Source organism: Pipra filicauda, unplaced genomic scaffold, assembly GCF_003945595.2.
Source record: "Pipra filicauda isolate LSUMZ 115617 unplaced genomic scaffold, ASM394559v2 scaffold180_size1756469_pilon, whole genome shotgun sequence".
In the NCBI taxonomy this organism is placed as follows: domain Eukaryota; kingdom Metazoa; phylum Chordata; class Aves; order Passeriformes; family Pipridae; genus Pipra; species Pipra filicauda.
In genome coordinates, this window is record NW_024104288.1 from 641,141 (window position 1) to 664,654 (window position 23,514).

General features: G+C 37.5%; 1 protein-coding gene across 1 annotated transcript in view; it reads right to left on the bottom strand.

Moving 5' to 3' along the window:
* Nucleotides 1-6,605: 6,605 nt before the first annotated feature.
* EGFL6 (EGF like domain multiple 6) overlaps nt 6,606-23,514 on the bottom strand; it is a 36,909-nt gene continuing 20,000 nt past the window's right edge. The window contains exons 8-12 of the mRNA XM_027725193.2: nt 18,653-18,982; nt 12,252-12,332; nt 10,071-10,157; nt 8,433-8,698; nt 6,606-7,252 (exon numbers count right to left, since the gene is read on the bottom strand). Of these exons, the coding sequence (XP_027580994.2) occupies nt 7,157-7,252; nt 8,433-8,698; nt 10,071-10,157; nt 12,252-12,332; nt 18,653-18,982 (860 nt within the window). The 3' untranslated portion in view covers nt 6,606-7,156. The remainder of the gene's footprint in view (nt 7,253-8,432; nt 8,699-10,070; nt 10,158-12,251; nt 12,333-18,652; nt 18,983-23,514) is intronic.

Sequence of the window (23,514 nt, forward strand, 5' to 3'; positions counted from 1 at the left end):
AGTATGATTTTTTTTAATACATGTTTTGGGGTTTATTCACTAATGAGACCTGTGTTGCCCTCTGCTGTCAGTAATATGACTTTACCTACCTGAACTTGACAATATGTTTCAGCAAGAATATTGTATACTGCAGACATATCTCTTTTTCCCTATTTTCACATAATGAACATCACCAGTTCTAATCACAAAGGAAAAAAAAAGCCATGCATTGTTGTATAGGATGTAAAAAAATCACAAATTGCTTAATTTATTAAATTATTGTACTGAATCAGGTCATCAGTGCTCATTACTGAGTGGTCTCAAACCTTTCCTTGCTAGTGATGCAGTGGGTACATTTTACACTGATAGCTGAAGAACCCAAAAAAGTGCTAATTCTGTTTAATACTTAACTCACAATGTGTTTGTGCCAAGCTCACAAATTTCTCTCTGATTGAAGGCATGGTGCAATGGCTAGCCCTGACTAGCTAGAGGCCACTGTTGCAACCAGGCTTCCTTTTTGCCTTGTCTTTGTGGCTCACATGGCAACAAAGTGTGGGACAAAATCTATCCCCAAGAGTTTTATGAAACAAGAGAGGAAGAATTTGAAGCATGACATGAAGCATGTTCAGAAATGGCACACTAACATACTAGCAGAACAGGATCAGAACCTTCCAGGTCCAAATATGGAGTGTCATCCAATGGTCTATCTTAAATATTTTGTAGTATTTATGCAGCATTCATATGTCATGAACTCAGCAGCAACTATCATTGCAATATTCAAGAGTTAGCAGTTTAGTTTCAGTTTGGGGCTCCCAGGATAGGGCTCTTGAATGATAGCTTTCTTTAGTCTTTCTCTATTTGTATGGTTGTGAGCACAGTACATATAGGATTCTTCATGCCCTCAGCTGGAAATGCCTTGCCTACTGCAAAGGCACAGAGCTCCCTTGGCAGGAAGGCACAAAAAGGAATGTGAGTTGTTCCTCGTGATTGACCCTCCTTTGAGCAGGGATCAAAGTGGAGGGTGTCCCTCTTGGAGGTGTGTTCCTCACTCAAAGAATTGCTCGGGCATTGCCATTAAATGTTCTTCAATCTAAGGAATAAGGGATCATTCCAGTTTCCCATTTATAGAACAGATATGATGATGTTTTCTCAATTCCCTATGAAGTAAACCAAATCAAAACAAAAATAGAATTAAAATTATATGCTCATTAAATTCATACATATGTGTGTAAGGATATATATGTACATCTTTGTGTTTGCATGGTTTAACAGGATAATATCAGTGGTACTCTAACAGTGACAACTTCCTTGAGACTTCAGTATTGGCAGTGATAAATATCTGCTTCTCTAAAAACATAGGCTTCTATTCAACAGTGAGATATTCTGCCAGCTGATAAAGTATTAAGTATCCACAGAACTAGTTGGAAAAATGTTGGTCAATATCTGTCATAAGGTTCCTGTAAAGAATAATATAAGTTTCAAATAAGCTTCCATGTTTTTTTTCCCTAAAACAGTGGTTCTATTTAAAGGAGAAAATCAAAACAAAGTGCTTGGCTATTATTTATTCATAAAATTACTGTTTATATTTTTATTTTATTTTAAAAAATTATGTCATATCATGTCATAACAGGACCCAGGACATTCATTTCGTGGTTCACCACTGTAGTTCTTTCTGGAGACCTTTCTTCAGTTTAAGGTTTATTCGTTTGAAGGTGGTTATCATGCCAATAAGTCTGAATTTATATTGATTTTAGAATTCCCAGAAAAAAAAGCCCAAGTCTATCTATGATATAGGAATATGATTCAGTTAATGAAAAGGCTCCCTACCTTCCTGCTAGCAAGTGAGGAAAAATATAATGTGAACACTATGAGGTGAATGATAATGAAATGGGATGAAATGTTTTAAACAGTCATCTGTTCCTCCATCCTTAATGATACATGGAAGAGAATCCTACACAAATGTCGTGTCCATAGGCTGTGAAAGTCCAAGAATTGGACCATACTTTGGGACTTGGACAGATTTCATTCTGTGAGAGTACCTCCCATCACAGCATTTGGAGTGTGTTGATTCACACAAAGTATAATGTCTTGGGTGGCTGTTCATTTCTAGAGTCACTTTCATGTGTTTCATCTGATCCAGTTCTGAGAGGGAGATGGAAGAGACCCTGAATTTTCTCAGTCTGGCATTGAACTGGTGCTGCTTATGTGTGATCAGATAAAACCTTCAACACCGAGCAGTGGATGACCTTGGCAGTAGTGCTGCTCAGCTCTCCTGGTACGGCTGTCCATGCTGTTTACTTCCATGTCCTGAGATCCCTGTGCATTTTCTGTAACACTGGAACGTCCTGAACTTAGAGAGGATTATGAGGATGATGCACATTAAGTCAACTGGGTAACGTTAATGAGACATTTCCCATGTGTTTCCTGGCTCTTCCTCCTGGCAGGAATACCACTATGTGGTGGGGGTATCATGCCACTAGGAAGACCTGAAATTGCATTGCCAGGAGTATCTGTGAAGAAATTCTGCCAGAGTCAGTGGAGTGTTACAAAGCCATCTGAGTAACTTGCTTAGTTAAGTACTGCAGAGAATTCACTTGAGAGAAATTGAGGTAAACATCCATGTCTCTCCGTGTCTCCTTTTCCGCTATGCATACACAGTGAACCAATCTGATGTTAGCTAGTCAAATATGAATTTGTTGTGACAGCCCTGGGGTTCTTTACATACACACAGTGCCCTTGAAATAGTAAGTAGATGTTAAAGAACAGAGCTCTCAAACTATGATGAACATGATTTAAATCCATTGACGCTTCTCCTGAAGGAACCAGCAATGAGATCAACTACAAAGTACCCCTGTATGACATGGTGGACAGCAATGTCAGTACAGGAAATATGGGACAAATACATGGGAAATGGATCTGGACATGGGACATTTACGTGCTTGATGTGCTTTTTTTGTCTTTTTCAGTGCAAGTGAGCATTCCAAAGGAAAATACAGTCATTCTCAGATCATTTTCCTTAGAGGTATAAGCTAATTCGGAGCCACGGACTACATCTATGATATAAAGAAGATTATTTATTCCTATTCCATTCCTTTGCAGTGATCTACAGTTAATTTTCATATCCAATTTGCTTGCACAGTCATTCAGTATCACAAGATTCTTTGCAGACACCTTTCAGTTTGACTGTTTGAACCATAAAGGCAAACATTATTATCTTGCTATTCCCACTCTGACACACATTTTCAATAGTGCACATAGTCAGGCCATTCTACAAGTCCCCTTTACCTTTAGAAAAGGTGACTTTTAACATTCTGGAAGTTTCAAAGAAGAGAAAGAAAATTAGGACTGCCATATATTTACATCCTGAGTAGGAAGATGATGTTAATGAGTAACTCACTGTTAGTGAACATGTGGCTTTCTTGAGTACAGTATATGTTCTAGCACTTTTAAAATCAGCTGTGAACATTACTGAGTTTAGAATAAAATTAGTGCTTGAGGGGAGAATAGTTTTTTTGTGGGTGAATTTGAAGTATATTGTTTCTGATTACTTTATGGCATGTACTTATTAAAGTTTTTTATCAGTATTTTGTACCATTTTATCATGTTTGTGACTTCCTTTTTTTATGTTACTAATATAATTGTAAATTGAGTAATTTTTCAGGTGGGAAGACAAATCCTAATGCAGTACACAAAAATACCATGTATCAAGTATAGCAAGAAAATATAACACTGCAGTGAATTAAAACACAGAGATTATGATGACTGTAATAACCTGCAGTGAATAAAAATCCAGAAATTTAATGTTAAACTGCTATCAACCTGAACTTAAGGCCAGATTCTGATCAACTGCTTTACGTGCCTAAGTCTGATTTACTGACTCTACACCAGAGGTGTCCAGTTCAGCAAGCAGATTTTGGGCATCAAAAATGTTCCCTGATGTTCCCTGATGTTCCCTGTATAGCCAGAATAAAGCAGTGGAGCAGGGCAGTCAGGTCTGGAAGATTTCAACTGCCTGAATGAGCTGCTAACTTTGCTATTGTCTGTCTACAGAACAATAGCAGAAAATTAATAGTAGAAAATTAAACATGCCAACAAAAAAAAAAATGGGGCTTTTGCGAGTGAACTGCCTCCTGGGAATGATTCTTGGAGCATTTTGACTCCCAAGCTCTGCCTGGGAATCATTTGAGGAAGAGCTTGGACTTGGGCCCTGTTAGACCATGTCTGGGGAGCTATTCAGTGATCCTGCACACCATCCAACTTGTTGGAGAAGCACCATCTTTTCATGGAAGTAAAAAGAAATATATGAAGAGAAAAGGATTAAATACTGTTTTGAAGCAAGTCTAGGGAAATATTCTATCAGCATCAAATACACTTTTTTTGTAATATATTGTATTATTCTACATAATATTTAGCTTTGAAATATTTCCCTTTCATTTGAAATGAATTAATAAAACACTCTAAATGTGGGATTTAAGTTAGCTTTAGTCTGAGAATCTAGAAAGATCACTTTTAAAATGGTTTCTCAATTATGTCTGAAGAGAAGTTTTTTCTCAAGACTCTATTTGAAATAGAAATTGGTATAATGCATTACAGAAATGTTGAGAAATTGAGAGATTTTCAGATTGAGTATTGGGCTACTTCCTAAAAGAAAAAAAAAAATTAAAAATCACTGAATCACTGTAGGCTGAATATTCCCCAGCTAAATATTTCCCAAATAAAAATTAATCATCAGTGTTCTCTCTACAGTTCTATTATGTGCTCTTCCTGAAGAACTGGGGAGGGTCAGAGAGACTATATGTCTAATTTTGTTGAAATCAAATTTTAAGGTCAGGTATTTGAGAGGTTAATAACTATCAAAATTAGAAATTTGTTTCTATTAAAAATCTTTTCCTGTGATGAGCTTTAATGTAACAGTTACCCATATGACCAAATAAATTATTATTCATACTTTCTTGCTATTTAGCTTTTCATTAATATATTGTTATGAATTTCAACATCTCCAGTACATGCAGGTGTATGATTCTATAATTAACAATATAGCAATTATGAAGTAAATATAAACTCTTTTTTAAATACATAAAAATAACATCTAATAGCTGGAAAATGTTCTTAAGTTTCTTTCAATTGCAGGTTAAAAGAACATGCCTCTGCATTTCCATGTATTCATTGTTGACAAAATGTCTCCATTAGTTCTTTTTTCATTTGAAAAAGCGTTGATTCAAACCTTTTGTTACAACATTCAAGATTAAGTGATCACATCTGTTGAGTAGATTTTGAAGGATGTAGTATAGATTTTGGTAATTAGCTAGAAGCTCTTTTTTTCCCATTAACTTGTAGGCAGAGTACTGTTTCCAAAGTGAATAAGTAGACTTATCAGACCTAAAAGTTACAAATTATGTTATCAAAGTTCAAGCCACTTGATTATAGCACACATGTAACATTCTCAAATACTACCAATGCAGTTTCCTTGCTGTCTAAAATAATCAAGCAGATAATGGATTTCACATTTCACCGTAATGGAAAACTGTCAGGAACATTTTGAGGCATTAATGGCTGTAGGCTTAATATGCCCTTTAACTGTTTTCATCTGAAGGAGAAACATGTAGCTTTTGCCCTGAGCAGTTCCATCTTTGGAATGAATGTTGCAAACAATAGCAGCTAATTTGGTGATGTGCTGATGTGGTTTATGTGAATGTCTATACAGAATGGATTTATTTGGGTGCTTCTGCAGAAGCTGTCTTTTAATTTATTCACAACAAAAAGAGGTTTCACTTTTGCTACTCAGATCTTATTATGCTAGATTATTATTTTTATTATCTGGTATGATGCAAACGATCTTGCATATGACAGTCCTTTGCAAACGAGAAACAATTTCTGCATCTACTACAGAAAGAATTGCGGCAGCTATTGCAGTTTGTACTGATCTGTGCAAATAATTTTCTTACTTGTTCTCACCTCTGTGGTGTAAAGTAGGCTGCAGTCCAGATCTTTTGTTCCTGAAGGTCAGTACCTAATGTGAAGTTTCTTAAATGTTAATAATCGTCATTGTTTTTGCTCTTCTTTTCTGTACCAGTTGGTAACATCATCTGTTAATGATGAACATTAAATGCTTATAAAACTATAAAGGGGTAATTTCTAAACAATGATTTGTGTGACTCAAAGACAGTGATGACAAACAAGGTATTTTACATGCTTTATTGGTAATGAAAGTATTCCTCAAAGGCGTGGATCCACTTAAAACTTGCTTAGCTCCATAAAGAAGGAAATAAAGCTCCTCACTTTCTTCCTGCTTGTTCAGTAGGTGGAATATTTACCTAATGTCTATGACAAATTATTTGTCAATAGAATTGCCTTATTAAAGTTTAGGGCTTGACATGCTTCAAAGACCACAGACCCAGAGGGGTAACAAAATTTGGGAGGAAGGGTGTGCTACTACAGGAAGTCCAAGATAAGAAGAAGCTAACAAAACCAGCTCAGCACAGCTCAGTAATAATAGAATAGTAAACACTGAAGACCACCAGGTCACCCAAGATAAGAAGCCAGCTCAGCAATAGTAGACTACTAAACACTGAATATATATTAGATAAGTAGAATATATCAAGATTAACAGTATATAAATAGTGGTCATCTTTTCTCCTTGGTGTGCTAACTTTGTGGCTTTGCCACCTAGCACCCATTTGCACAAATATAAAATAAACAAATACATCAACTCTGTGTATGATTGGCTTACTGCACACTGGGTGATGAACCCTGATTTTTGGTACAACATATGCACTAAGTAAGAAGTTAAAATTATGTCACCAGAAGTAGCAACATCCTCTTAAATACTGCTTTATGTTCTTGTGAAATAGAAGACTTAAGAATAGAGAAGAACTTTAAGAAATAAAAGCATGTAGAATTTATAAAAAAATTAAACAAATAATACTTTAGAAACCCTGACCTTGAATTATAAAATACAGTACTTTTACACTCAAAGCATGTATTAGAATTAGAATGACTCATAAAAAAGTGTACTCTGCACCTTGCATTTTTCCATTTGCATTGTTGCATTAAGTTCAAGGCACAGTTTTATAGTTTTGGTTTGTTTTTTTTTATAAAGAAAAGGATACAAAAATACACTACTGAAAAGGCAAATATGAAAAATAAGATTAAATCTGGTGTACTCAAATGTCCATTGTCAGGTATCTTCTGGGCATAGACCAGAAATTAGTATAACATTGTCCACTCCAATTTCTCCAGTTTTTCCCTTCCCACGTTCTGATTCAAAAGTGACCTGTCACAAAAAAAGACATGTATTAGCAGGGAAAATATAGATTATCCCAACATTTAGCAACTCTTAATGTTAATTAATTATGAGTCTGTATCTGAGGAATATTTTTCACAATACAGGACTTAATGACTTAAATCCTTGCTGTTTTTAGAGCTTCCATATATTATTAGAACTATATTTAAAATCCTCTGTGCAGATTTACAATACCGAATGGATTACTTTAATAAGATTATTTATTTTCATTGTACAACGAAAATGCAAATTGAGTGAAATCCTCTTATAATAACGTAGTTTTATCACAGTATGCAATGTTAATGCACTTCATTTATTGAAGACATTGCAACTGTTCATTTTCAATCTATTTGGATCCTCGGGTTTTTTGTGTATATACTACATATATTTACTCTCATGTGTATTCAGTGTAGTATGTATACAAAATAGAGAGAGGAGGTTCATTTTTATGAATAGAATGTCTGGGGTTTTATTTTATAGTCTGTTTCTGATTTATGTGAGGGCTTTTCTACGTCATTCCAGCTGTGCAAAGGACCTTGAAAGGGCTCGCATTTCCTTTATACTCAGAGTAATCAATTATACAGTAGAAACCTTTGCACAGCACTGAAAACATTCAGTCATATAAATAGAAAGCAGGCCCCAGAATTTCAAGGAGAAACTTTCTGAAGTCCTGAGTGAGACAGTTTTCAGGCATACACCAGTGCACAGTATTCCCTGTTGGTTGGTATGTCCTGCTTCTGAGGTGATTGCCCACCCTTGATTATACATGATGTCTCCTTTTGCTCTAATGGTTTAGCTTAGTGTGGTTTGAGAGCATCCTCTTCTATGAAAGAGAAATTTTCATTTTTCCAGGCATGTGTGTATGCTTCTGGTGCATGAGATATTAAGGAGAGATTTTGCTAACTTGTGTTTGTTTACGATGTGATGCAGGTTTTTTACAAAATGACAGAATTACTGCCATCAATGTTCTAATCAACTGTGTAATTCAGTTCTGAAATTACAACCAGGTGATAACTTCTGTGCCTCCTAAAATGTGGGCTCCTGTTTCCCATTTCAGATAAGCCTTTCAATTGCTGGTGCCTGTAAAACAGTTGGTGGAATACTTGAGGATTAAGAAATTAAACTGTTGTGTCGATTATGGCAATTGGCTTATAAATTCGGTTATACTTACACTGTTAGTTGTCTCAGCTCCCTGAAATATCTCTATTTTTCCAGTTCTCCACCTTTCATCTTTTCCTGTGTTCTGCTCCCAGACAGGAGCAGTTTTTTTGTTTGCCAGGAACACTCGAAGTTTCCCCACTTTCTCACCAGCAAGCCGATAACTGAAAATCAAGCAGTAGCTACTCTTTGGTTTCAGGTCAGTGAGAAGAAGTTTTAGACGCCCCATATCCTTCTTGTGCCCCACAAAAGCTGGAACTGCCATGTAGTACCCATCACCTTGTAACAAAAAAAAAAAAAAAAAAAAGAAAGAAAAAAAAAGCTTCTTTATTGGGTTTGTGTTATTTATGAGCAAATTGAATACATCTCCACTAAGAAGATAAGGAGAAGCTAGTTTGCTTGAATAATTTAAACTCAGACTGGAGAAAAGCAGCAGGGAGTGTACTTTGCAAGGAACAAGCTTGTACGGTTGGAAGTCAGATCAGTTTACAGAGGAGATGAGTTCATATTTCACTGGTAATTACAGTCATTCTTCCTTGCACTATCTTTCTAAGGCAAAACCATCTGTTTTTCAAATGCAACAGCCTGAAACATGCTGCTGTGCCTCTGTGGTCAGATAATTTCAGTACTTAAGCTAGCTCAATACTCTCTCCACTGTCCTTTGTGAACTGATAGCTTATTCCCCAAGTCCTGTAGGACCAATGAAGTGACAGACACACACACAAAGTGACAAAGGAATAAGACATCTGAGCCCATAAATAAAGTCATAATCAGCAGATGTTAGTTCAGGGAGACAGAGCAAGGCCAGGATAAGGTCTTCCTGAAAGTGACAGTACAGAGAAGGGATTTTGGGAATTGTGTGGAGCAGGATAGAAAGGATTAGTGAAAAAAGACTGGGATGGAAGGACTTTGAGGGAAGAGGGAGAGAATGTACATGTAGAAACTGGAGCAAGTGGCCTGCATGATCTGTAGGATCTGCTGGTCCCTACTGCAGCAACTTCTGCAACATTTCCTGGGTCACAGGGGAAGAGACATCCTTTCGAACAAATTCCTCCAGCCACACCTTTTTATGTACACCCACGGAGCAGTCACACGTTGCACCTGTGGAGCTCTTTCTCAGGTTCAAGCAGGCCTCCTCTTGGTACCTAGTCAGGTATTGGTTGTTCTTGAATAGCATCTTGCCCTTGGCTCATTCTGAGGAATGCTGTCACTAGTTTGTCTTGCAGAGTTTAAGACTTCTGAGCAGTTATCCCAGTGATCTAAGCCACGTGAGTGACTACATTGCCACATCCATCTAAATTACGGATGTGTGATTAAATGACTTACCAATCTTGGAGAGACACAACATGTAGCTGATAAGGTTTCCATTACCTTGTACCTTGAAATTCTGAACAGTTATGTTCTAATAATTTTTCCTATATTTTGATCAATTTGTATTGAAATATGTTGCTGACTACCAGCTGCCACTGCATGTTTCAAAGAAACAATATCCACTCCCAGTATCCTCTGCCTCCTTTCATCTTTTATAAAAATAACCCACTGATTGAAAAGCTAATTTTTGATTCTGATTCTGATTCCCCTCCCTCCTGCATTTTTTTGAGGGGGTGAGCTATCACATCAAAGCTTAGGTAGAGGACAGATACTTAAATACCTCTATCACGATCAGCAGGATTCCAGTCAAAGTCATCATCAGCGTCTTGTTTCCAGTCACAGACTCCTCGACTGAAGCTGCAATCAACTGAAAAAAAAATGTCAAAGAGGTAAGAGAAATACTATATCATGGGTACTGTTAAAATAATTTACTCATTATTCACACCACTATTAATGTACAGGTAATTCTAAAATTATCTATAATCTGAGTTCACATAGTCTTGACCTAGATTAAATTGCAAAAAAACAAAACATTAGAATTCATGTAGTAATCCTTTCTTTAGCTCACAGGAGTCTGTTGTGTCTTTTTATTGCCAATCTCCCATCTGCACATAAGTTTATATGCTATGACTGCTGTATACTGAGTGTCTGCTGATCCCCAAGTATAGTTGGAGGTGTTAGTTTTGAACTCCAGTGTCAGAAATGATTTGGGATCTGGCAACTTTAGAGCTCTCCTCTCCGTTTGTTACACTGATGTAGTTGTAATCAGCTGAGATCAGCTCCGGTTCTATCCATTGAGAGAAGCTGGCCTCCCATGAGCAGAATTCCTTATGTCAGCACTTGATACTCCTACTACATTGAGCTGGGAATAGCCCAAATCAGTTTATCCTTAGAGGGTTCTGAAGGATGAACTGAAAAAGATTGTCACCCATAGCACACCACAGCCTTCGTGACTGTGCAGATGAAAAGCATTGCATACACAAAGAAACACTCTGCAATGCAAGCATGACAGATCAGATTAAGAGTAATATGTCAGCCATCTGAGTCTCCTCAGAAAGATGCATCTTTCTTGTTCTATTAATGTATTTTAACATGAGACAAAGACTTTCAGTACACGGCATTTAGAGAGCTCTGCTGTATAAATTGACTATTTCTGAGTATTTCTAAATAGGAAAAAAAGTCAGCCAGTTTTGGTCTATTTGGTTTGTTTAAGATTTGGAAGTATTTGTGGATTGCTTTTGGATTGCTCCTTGCCCTAAAAATAACCTCAGCTACAGCCAATCCCAGCACTTCAGCCCCTGCCTACTCACTGGTACCTTCCCAGGAGTTTGCTACTGCCCTGTAAATGCATCAGCTCAATAAGATCTCTCAATAAGATCAGCTCAATAAGATCTCAATAAGATCCCTCCTTATGGATTCTGAGTTTTTTCCATGGTTCTCAAAAGCAGGTCCTTATCATCAGCTTCATGATTCTGTACATCACAGGGGAAAGGACATCACAGGTTTCCCACCAGGAAAGAGAGGGAGAGTGCCCTTTGATCATACAATCATTAAGGTTGGAAAAGACCTCCAAGATCATCAAGTCCAACCTTCAAATGAACACCACCATATCAACTAGACCATAGCACCAAATGCCACATGGAGTCATTTCTTGAACACTTCCAGGGAGGGTGACTCCACCAACTCCCTGGGCAGCCTGACAACCCTTTTGGTGAAGAAATTTATTCCTTTATTCCTTTATACTCTGCTTTGACCAGAGCTACACTGCAGTGTCTGTTATGGCTCCCAACAGGCAGTGAAGTTTTCTGCTTCAAAGTGCATGAAGCCATTTCCTAAGGCACAGCAGAAGCTTAAATTGTGTATATAAATTGACAGGTCTTGGACCTTCTATGCTCCCCTGACTGATTTTGTAATGATTTTTTAATGTGAAAAGAACATATCTTACTGTGATATCCATGAGACTTACTGATGAATAGGGAACTATCACAAATTCATAGCCAGGCTGTGTAAGATTCAGGGTAAATATTTATTCAGTCTTGTGCAGGGGAAACTCCTACTGACTTCTGACAGAGGACCAGGAGTAAAAACAAGATATGGCAGACAGACATTGGCATATTATTGTGTGCCATGGAACATATTCTCATTTTTTACACAATTGAAATTACTTTATTTTTTTATGACTATGAAATTATTCAAGTGAAATTCAATTACAAGTCAAGTTCCAGTGTAGGGGAACTTTCTGTACATGGCTTATAAACAGTTCTCTTTGGAAAAGGACACAAAACCACCTTCTCACATGGGAACTGGCAGAAAGGTTTAGCCAGATACTGTCTCTAACACATTCACCAAATCCTTGGTTTGTGTTAAAGGCTTTTAAACTCATTCTGACTTGGCTGATATAGGTTGTCATGAAAACATACAATACGCAAGAAACTAAATACTGTAGAAAAAAATAATCTACCTTCTTGCTCTGGTCTTGACACTGGAACTTTCCTCTGTGCCAGGTGAGGGCCAAAGGCAGCTGCTTCTTTCACCTTTGGAACTAGGGAAAACAACTTGTCAAGGGCTGAGTCATCATGGGAACAGAAAATGGAACTTTATTTCTTTATACCAGATGCCATCATTTATTTAAATAAGTCAATGTATGTATTTTCCCCAGTTAGATACTAACTCTGAATTTTAAAACTTAAATACCTGATCAGCTGTTGGGAAGGAAGGCTGTGGTGACTGCCCTTCCTCTTCCTCACCCTCCCTGCTACAGCTGATAAGCACAGACTGATGTTTTGATAACCAGACCCCATGGAAAGCCCTGAGCAAGTTATTTTGTAAAAATTGGTACATGTGTCTTGTGCCAAATTGGAAGAGTCAGTACAGCCAATGAATGTTTGGTGCATTCTCCAAGACGCTGGCCTGAAGGAGGTACTTGCTCAAGAAGCATTATTTTTCAGCAACAGCATCAGAGACCAAGGGAAAACCTCTCCTGTCTGGTGAGGTACAAAGTTATAGAAGCTTACATACTCTTGTTTATGCTGAATAATACTCTGAAACACTGTAAGTATTTAAAAGTTCTGTGATTAAGCTTCTCTTGTACTATTTTAAGTGATTAATAGAGAAGTGCACTCACTAAAAATAATGACAGTCTCAACTTCTTTATGCATATCCTATGTAAGTAAATAATCACACATGAGAGAAAAGGAAGATCTGCTTTCACTGGTAGAGGATTCTATCTTTTGCAGACACATAAGCAGATGATACCTATGATACATTCATGCACACCTCTGAAAAAAGAAGGAGGTTAAATGTGTCATTTCAGAGGAGGAATGAGAGAAGATCCTCTGGATTACTGCCTACAGAAGGTGTTAGTGGAAAGTCCAAAAGACTGAAGTTCACTTTTCACCCACACCCTGTGGGCCTCTGTGCTAAGAAAAGCTCAAACTGCTTCAACAGTGCCAGATGATAGGAGCTATGGAAATTACTTTTCCCTACTCAGCATTGTATCATATATGCAAATGCCAAGTATTTTAAAAGTCATTACTTTCACATGCATACACATTTGTTCAGAGGGGAGTTGTTTTCCCATGAGTTCAGCTGAACTAGTGCTTTCCATCTAAGTACTCCAACATACAGTTGTAAACACATACTCAATTTTGAGAATACACTTGGAACCCGATGCAATCCAGAGCCTCCTAGCACCATAAAGGCTATACCATCTACTTAACCTTTCTTCTCCTTCAAAACTGTCAAAAATTGCTTTGTGTACACCAGTGAAATCACACTCTAACAAAGAAGCCCTGGAGGTATTTCCAGAGGTGCTGAATTGAGCTGAGAAAGGAGACTCATGCAATCTTATGAGCTTTCTGATGAATTGCCAGGAGCGTGTCCTCTCTTGTTGTCCTTGCAGCCTTCCCCTCACCCAGACCATTACTTAAATCACTTGGATAATATTCTTACTCAAGGCAAGGATTAATATAGCATCCTCCAATTAATATATGTCTACATATACACATTTAGAAATAGGCACATGGAGATTAGGTGTTAAGTTTACTGTCATGCCATAAACTTGGCCTCATACTTACTGAAAGAGACTCAGGCTGTGAAAATCCTTGCCAAAATGAAGAGAGCTATTAAAATATGATCAGTTCTGGAAAAAGTGATTTAACAGAAGACAACAGCTGCCAGTATGATTTATATGTGAAGTTATTGAATTACACTTGAATTCACTTGAGGGATATACATCCAGGTGTAGCTATGTGCTATCAAGCGAAGAACTGTCATGCACAGAAAAAGAGTCCAGTTTTGTATCCAAATCTATTTTTGTTTTCAGTCAGGCGTGACAGTCAAGTTTTCCACTTACTGAAAGATATCAGCTGCTTATTGTGAGAAACTGTAAGTTTCAGCTAAGAGAAAGGCTTCCAAGAAACCTTACTGCTTGGAAAGTGCCTACATTTTACATCAAACCATCATCACACATAGCCAGGATACAAAGTTTACTCCCTCGTAAGTAGTAGGCAGGAGTCAGGATTACTCTTTTTAGCTCTTCTGCTATCAAGTGGTCTTGTAGAAAGGCAGGCCTCATCCCATGTTCCCTAAGAACATACTCTCACCAATGAAAGTGCACATAGTCCCACTTTAGGCACAGCAGAGTCTGTCCTTTCTGTACTGCTGATGCCCTCCCATCTACTTACCTGCAGCACTAGCTACTGTGAAATCTCTACACATAAACCCCTTCGTATGTTGGTGCACACATTCTTAACCATTGATGTCATCATGATACTCTTACCAGGTAAGATGGGTTGATCTTCAGAGCGGGAATTAGTGGCAATACCCATGTAACACACTACCATGAAATTCTACAGGAGTTGTGTCTGTGAATGTCTGTGACAAGCTGAGCATAAATAAATTGGAGATTTTCTGGTCCTGAAAACAGCCACCTCATTGCTGACACAGGTTCTTGCATCTGCAGGAAATTCAGTGTTGCTACCTGCAACATATATCTGAGTATTGCCCTTGTTCTTAGGAGGGAGAATCTCTTCAAGCCATGTCAGGTGGAGTTTGTCAAGTGTATTATACAACAGGAAGTGCAGCAGGGAAGGAGACTTTCTGCTCAATAGAAAGCCCCAGCCAGGTCTACCTGGCTGAAGGTACTTCTCTAAAAAATAGTAAGACTTGCATAAAAAACTCTGGAACTACTGAAACTGTTTGCAATCATGGAAGCACTTCTTAGCAAATAACCTAAGAAAATGAGAGAGTAGGGCTGAAAAGAAGCATTGAGACATTATTCTAGTGTAAACATGACTGAAGAGAGTGCCACAAAGGGGATTTAGAAACAAATTTATACATGAAATTAGAATTCCATTTTAAAAACACCAGACTTACAGGGAGCACTGCACATACTGAAATAAATAAGGTTTGAAGGCCACTTCCCCTGTCTGAGGACCTTAATATAGTGAAGTAAAGAAAGAGACTGCCACTAGAAGATATAGAAAAAGAGACAGTTAGATTCAAGCACATCCTTTTATACAGTGCACAGCAGTGCCCTCCTAGAAATGCAGGCAGATACCAGTTCACTCTCCCTGTCAAACAGAATTGTTAGCACTCATCTGCCAGTTGTGCCAACTTGAAGCACAAAAGTTCTTTGGAGTTGGGTTGCATCTGGCTTGCTTGTGTGAGCTCAGGGCTGTCTGAAAAGTGCTACATAGAACCTCAAGTCAGTCTGTAAGTCAAATAAGGGCCAATGAGATCACAAGAGCAATAGGAAGTTTCAGGAGCACATCTGGAAAAGCAGTGCTTGGAGTAAACTACAACATTTAAAGGTTCAAAGTAAAGAAAAAAAAAACAACCAAAAAAACCCCAAACCAAAATTGAACCCCGTACCACAACGAGCAGAAGCTCAGTAGAACAGGTCTGTGGAGCACTGTTTTATGGACACCCCTCAGAAAACAGTACAAAAGCACTGTTAAGCATCTGGTAAGTGACTGATGCTAAAGGAGCTTTCTGAAAACACTGATAGATTTTCCTTTCTGTGGACTTGGTTTCACCTCTCTGCTTTGCCAAGTGCTGTATATAAAGTTACTTATAGTGCATTTGGAAATGGTATTTTAATCTGAAAAAATATGGCTTTGTTTATAGCCTGGAAGTAATTTTCTATTTGTCTGCAGTAATGCATGTGCTATCCTTAAAGCTTTGATCCCTTTTTTTTACCCCATTATTGTGACTGTATTTTTTTATAAAGCATCTGTGGCATCACATTGAACTCTTGCTGAGGCAGCTATACTGGGAGAGCAGATATATAGCAGAATATAAGCACCCCTGTATTTAAGTGTGCTAGTTGTGGGCAATGTGGTATATTTTTATTTCTTGTTACTACTGTTTGATTTTTCTTTCCCCTGGAAAATGCTGGTGTCTGGTTTTGCCTAGGTAATCTAGTTAGTCTAATGTAAAAATAACACACTGAATTTGGGAAAAGTAACTAATCTTGATAATTCTAACACATATGATCTAAAGTGCCTGAAACTGCAGCATGTAGGAACTCTCACAAAAATGCTACTTGCTGTGTTTCTAACACTGTTCTCTAATGTTCGAAGCTCATTAAAAACAAACAAACAAAACAAAAGCAAAACAAAACAGAAAAAACCCAACCCCCTAAACAAAAAAACGAAAACAAACAAAAACCCCCCATAAACAAACAAACAAACAAAAAACAAAACAGAAAACCAGAGTGGGCACTGTAAAAAAATGAAGCAGACTGTAAGAAGTAGTAAATTTAAGACTCACTTCCTATATATACAGTGTATCACTATGTCAGACTCAAAGGAATATACCATATCTGTGCTACCACGTCCTGCTCTGAAAGAATTACATTTGCCAGATGTACGACATCTATAGCTCTGGACTGAGCTGTGGTCTGAGCATTGTAGCTCACAGAGTCATGTAATTATCAGAAAAGAATAAGATTAAGAACAGACATCATGATTAACTAAGAGAGAGCTTTTGTTCAAAATTAAGAACCCCAAAATCATAAGGGAAACAGTGCACTATTAGTATTGCCAAATACACCAGAACCCAAAACCTCTTGCTGTTATCAAAGTAAATGTCTCTGTAATAACATGGCTGGTTACATGATACTACTGGAGTTACACGATATGAGTTTCATAAACTGATAGAGAATATAGAATTTAGTTGCAGTTGGCAATACCATTCTAGATTACCAATGGTACCTGAAAAGCACTGACATGTTAGAAGCTGTCAGAATAAAGGTTGTGCTTAATTGATTAAGTGTAGCTTGAGTGTAGCATCTCTACAATCATTGCTTGTACAACCAAGTACTTTGGTCCAACTCTCTGTGTCTTCTTCCATGTGCAGAAAGGACATTTCTCACAGAGTAAGGAGCTTTCCAATACTTTGGTTTACTCTAATCTTCTATATATCTGCAAATTTTGCAATCAATAGGACATATTTATTTAACTATTTAATATTAAGAATTAATAATAAAAATAATATGGATAAATTATTAGTCTATTGATAAATAAATATTCCTATTTATTAAACTGCATCTTTCACAACAAGACAGATCGTTCCTCCACACTGAACAAGGTAAAGATCCCATGGAATATAGTCATTTGAAGTCATTACAGACTGTATCATAAGATAAAAAGATAAGGAAAAAAATTTTCATGGATGTCCTTAATTTTGATATTTCTTAAATGTTGGGGGCTTCACTGTGCTGTCTTTAACTATTGTAGTTTGGTTTTTTTAAGTAGTGAGTAGCAATTTTGATGAAGGTTCAGTATTTTGATAGCTGGCCTATTTTAATAATTTCCATCTCTGTAAAATAATTTCTTTATTTCCCTACAGTATTTTTCTGTGACTCCCTATACACTTAATATGTAGTAAAACTACTATGATAAAATAATAGGTCAATTTAAAAATAAAAATTAAGATCTCTGAAAAATGCGACCTATCAATTTTTCCTAATTAACTATTCCTCCTGGAAGACAAAGAATACCTATATTAATAATACAAGAGGCAGATGCTATGTGAATACTTGAGGGGATTATATGGAGGAACTTAATGTGGTAGTAAAGGAATCTGCTGAATAGACACCAGCAAAGAAGGGAAAATACATATGTACAAATTTACGAGCTGTAAATTTGAGCTAACGATGTAGTCCAAAGGATCATTCAATATCATTAAAAATTAAAGTGGTTTTGAAGCCAAATGTTCAATCAATTAAGTGCCTAAATCATGACTGAATTTTTATTAATAACAAGGATCAATTATAGCACATGGAAATTTAAAAGGAAAGGAAACACAGTTAACAAGCTACCTATCTTGAAATGAAAATGCAAATGCCACAATGCCTGAAGTCCTAGAATCACAGCTGGCATCAAACAAGAAAGTCATAAATAATACAGAGTTCACATACTTAATGAAACTACATCTTGGACATACTTGCTATCTCTATGTCACAGAGCACACTGACTTTCTACCAGTATCCCCTGGCAAAATAAAATCTCTCTAGCATGGCTTTAAACTGAAAGAGGGTAGGTTTAGAGTAGATATTAGGAAGAAATTCTTAACTGTGAGGGTGGTGAGACACTAGAAAAGGTTGCCTAGAGAAGTTCTGGATGGGCCATTCCTGGAAGCGTTCAAGGCCAGGTTGGGTGGGGCTTTGAACAACATGGTCTAACAGGTGGCCCTGCCTGTGGCAGGGGGATTGTAACTAGACCATCCTATGATTCTATGATTCATTTTCCACAAGTAAATTCTGCTGAAGTGTCTATGATGTTTTGTGATGTTTTTGTTAGTGTTTATATATTTTTATATTGAAGCCAGAATTTTTTTAAAAACAAAGAAACTTACAAAAGACATCTCCTCTCAGGCTTTGCTCATCATCGATCTGATTCTCAAAATCTGCCTTCTCCTCTTCATCAGACTCTTCTGTTTCGTCTTCTGTAGTAGCTTCAATTTCTTTCTCTTCCTCAGTGTAGCTCCCACCAAGATCAGTACCACCTTCATAGTCCAATAACTGCAAGTGGGTCTTAGAAGGTGGTGTCACAGCTGCTTCTGGGATGGCATTCTTGATTTTTTCATGCTTTTTCACACTGTTTTTATGTGCAAGAAGTTTCTTAATTGTGTCCTTAGCTGTTCCAGGGATTCTTACAATTTCCTTCACTGACTTTTCAGGAATAACTGGAACCAAGAAGAAAATAGTAAATATCCATCTAAGGAACCATCCAGCATTTTTAAATGGGACCATGGTGTCCTTTACAATGTCTAGAGACATACAGCTAAATTCTCTACTATGAGATATAAGTTCAGCTCTGCACAGAACCAAACACACATGCTCATGTTCAGCTCTCTGAGTTACAGTGAAAAAAACCCAAAGTGATCCTCTGTCATGAGTGCTTTGGGCTCCTGTGGAACACAGGCCATGCCGCCCCTTACATTAATTATTTTTACACTGAAGCTTAGGTAAAAAAAAAAAAGAAAAATAAATCCTGCTTCAACTTGTGAACTACTAAAAATTGTATGTGCAGCTGAGATTCCCTGCACAACTGTCAGCCTACTAGTAACGAGCAATTTTCTTAACTATCTTTTGTGAACTTTTCTGGCCTACTTTTCCTTCCATGACAGGCTGAAAGCCACTGAAATGGAGCATATTTTGAGAAGACATGCATCAAGCTGCTCTGTCATATTTCATTTAGCTCTAAGGGCTATTAAGATGTAAGGGGTAAACCCCAAAATTCAGAGAGGCATCCAGGAATGCCAAATTATTATCGTCTTGCAATTCCAAGATGGAGTAGAACATAAATGTAAAATTTCGTCAGATTTTTACTATTTTATGATTCCTCTTGGCCATGAAATACTCTAGGTTATCCTTTTGATAATCTGGTATTATCCTTTTAATTATCCTGGTATTATCATTTTGTGTAATACTAACTATCTTTTTGAATAACCATTCTTGTAGTATCTTGCAGCTTTGGATCCTGCTTAAAAACACAAGGGCTGCCAGAGGTGAAAACTAAAGAGTAGGATAAAAGTCAATCAAGATTCTTCAAATCTGCAAAACAAAAGAAAATTCTGAATTTGGAGTTTTACCTATTATGAAGTATAATGAAGTCAATATAGTCTATATTGAGGCACAAACTTCAAAACATTAATTGGTAAGAGGACATTTTTACATTTACATGGTAACTCTGATTTTCTAATCGTGCTTTCCTTGTCAATGTATTGAGTTTCAGGACACAAGCCATTTATTTCTTTTAGAATTCAAATTTTTTCTTTCTACAATCATTAAACTATGTTTGGATGCTTGAATGTGGGAGGTTTTTCATAGGAATGCATTTGAAGTTGAACTTCTAGGCATGTGGGGAGGCAGGATTGATTTTCCACCAGTGGTGGGACCTAGTAGCAGAACAAAGGGCTCCTTTGAGACTGTATGTTGGGCAGCTGTTCTCCATGTTCTCTTAAGATAGAAAAATTATCAGTTTACATGAAACAAGATATTTTAGTTATGTATTATGAAAAACTTGCTTACTATCCTTGCTATAGGATAGTGAAACACAGGAGCAAGCCACTTAGGTTATTTGAACTGTATCACTAGAAGTTAAAAAATTGTTAGGCTACCATCTGTCATTAATATGCTGGATATGATCTGCCTCAGAGCAAAAGAACAGTCTAACTGATCTTTTTTAGTCCCTTCCAGATGTACTCTTCTCTCATCTGACAAAGACTGATGGCTCTTTGTGCTGATGGCCAAATCACAACTGAGGGTCAAAGTGAGGACTACTTTGGATCAGTGTGTTCAAGGTATGTGTACAGTACAAATTCAAATGAGAAATTATGGCAGTACTGCAGGTGTTGCCTTTTATCAGCAACATCAGTTACTGCTCAGCATCAGTTGAGAACACCACTCTGCCAAAACAAGACCTGGAAGGCTTTGTGTGACATGTAAGCAAGTTTCAGAGAAGACATTAATCTGAGGAGTTCTAGTTTGTAAGATGATCACATCCCATTATAAGGTTTCCATTAGACCTAATCAAATCCTTATTCTGTCATAGTACCAGAGCTACTAAGGAGGAACATATCCTTGGGGTTTAAAGTCCATGGCAATGAACTTTGGGGCTCAAGACAATGAGGCTTTTGAAACAACTCAGAATGAAAGAACTGCTATGACATGACCAACTCAGTCCTCTAGCACAGCCTGAATTTGAGTGGGTGAGGAAGAATTGGTGAGTAGGAAAGAATTAACATGTCATAAGCTACTGACAGCCTTCTGTAGTTTGAGTCCTTTATGTGAAGTACCTAGGACACAATGAGAGTTGAGCAGTTCCTTGGTGCTGTACAAAAGCTCTTCCATAAAGGGAGACTATTTCTACCAGTGGGCCTTATATACTGCTTTCTGTCTTTAATTCTTGATCAGCATTGATGCTGCAGTACCTACAGTCTTTTTGGATTGAAAATGCCGAAGTCAGCTGTTTTTATTTCCCTCTGCTTTTGCTGTCTAGTGATTTTATTAACAGAACAAGGATATGTTCCTATTTTGCTCGTTACTGTGTAATAGTGAAAACTTCATAGTAGTATTTTGGGACAGATGTACAGGACTTGTAACCTTGAGTAGTACTTTTTTTCTGTGTGTTTCTTTTCATAGAAGAGACATAGCAGAAGAAAAAACACCAGCTAATAAAACATAACTGTGGACTAGTAGGAAAAGGGGAAAGTTTCCTGAATTATGTTCACTCCTGGAAAATGGAATCCTATCATTGTGAATTTGTCACATTTTATTTATGGGAAATGCAACTACATGCTATCTAGTATGTCAGGAACAGAATCAGACTCTCTTGGTGTGCTCATTGGAGCATTCAGGGATTTTTGGAAGTTGCAGTTGGAGTAAATGGATGCCAATAAAACTAAAAACTAAAAATTTTTTTTCTTTTCCTTTGGGTAAAGCTTGCAGCCTTGCTTGTCACATACTTGCAAGTAAACTCCTTACTAATACTGCACTAAGTATCCTCTAGAGGATGATGTCATGAAGGATGTAAGGTTTTCTGGGTCTAAACTCAGAATGTAGCAATAAAAATTAACAGGAAAGCTTAATTCCAAACAAATTTCCTCTTGACAATCAGTAACAAGAAACTGCATGCTGTTAATAAAGGCTATGGGGATTTTCAAGGCAGGGCTGACTGCTCAGCAGACCTGAACATCTGCATTTAGTTTCTGCTTTGAAGTCTTCCTTGTGAAATTATAAATTCTTACAGCTCAACATAATAACCTCTGTGGTGTCAGAAAACCAATCTCCCTGTATGTGCAAAATTAAGAAGTACAGAAAATCAAATGATGGGAGTGACAAAAAGAGGGAGATGAAAATGTCTAAATTCCCATGTGCTTGCAGACTCAGTTTGCTGCTGCACTATGAAAATCTGCTCATGGGGACAAAAGGGACGAGACAAGAAGCACATTTTAGGATATGGCACTACTCCCCTTCTTATCTGCAGTCAGCTTTAGAGTAGCTGGAGATGTGGTTTTAAGGTATTTTATGTCTACACATACATTGCAGGAGGAATAATCCAGTGTAAGGATACCCCACCTTAAAGTCAGTCTGTTCTTTTAAATCCACTGCCTGTGGACTTGCCTGAATGAGCAGCTCATCTTCCCTGGCAATCGGGGGTGCTACACCTGAGGCAGTGATTCTTCAGAGCCCTTTGCCCCAGGACATGGAGATAAATGCAGAGGTGCTGGTCACAAATATTTGTGCATGTGACTGCATAGAGAATTTTGGAAAGTGAAAATAAATGTAGTGCATTTCATCTCAGCTCTTCCTTGTGTACCTTCCATCAGAAAGCATGCAGATAAATGCCTCCTGCTCCTACAGTTTGTGTTTATTGACCTAATATGAAAATATCTCAATTTTCAAAGGTATTTTTCTTTCTTTGAATTAGAATTAAAGCAAGAGGTAGAAAAACAGAGGCAAGTGGTGGCTGAGGGATAAAAGTAAATCTTTTCTGTCATTAGGTGCTGTACAAGATTATAAAACCATAGAAATGGATTGGTGTAGGATATCTAATGACTAAGTTGCGAAAGTTGAGTTGAAAAAAATAGAGAGCAGATGCCGACTCCTTGACTCCATGCTGCGTTGTATAAAGGGAAGTACTCAGGGGATGATACAGGAGAAAGACAGACAGTGATCCATTTTCCTTCCACACACCCTGTGACCACAGCCAGTGCTGGCCAGGGCTCTGAGCATACAGAGGATGCAGAAGGAGACAGCTTCCTCTGCACTCCGGCAGGCTCCCCACTGCTTCCACCTTCACACCCAGCAATATATTTAAAAATCTGGTGAGAAACAAGTTTAGGAGATTAGCTCACAAATCCTTTTGTAGCTCCCGTTGTGGCTTTGGAGAGGTGGTGAGGGATACAGACAACCCTTTACCATATTTGGGTGGAGCCTATAGATGTGAGTAAAGATTAGATCAGCACGACATAGTTTCAGAAATCTTTCTAAAAGTTCTCAACCTCTTTTAGACAGTCTTAAGAGAGTCTGAAAGCTTTCATAGATAGGTTAAAACACAGATTGTGGACTATTATTCTCTTTTAAGCACCATGGAACATCTTCTACATATCCCTACCCTGTTTCATGTCTTTTTTTAGGGAGGGATACTTTGAGAAATTAGGGCGAGTTCATCACACTGGACTGTGCTTAATACTTGATTACACCAGCCGGT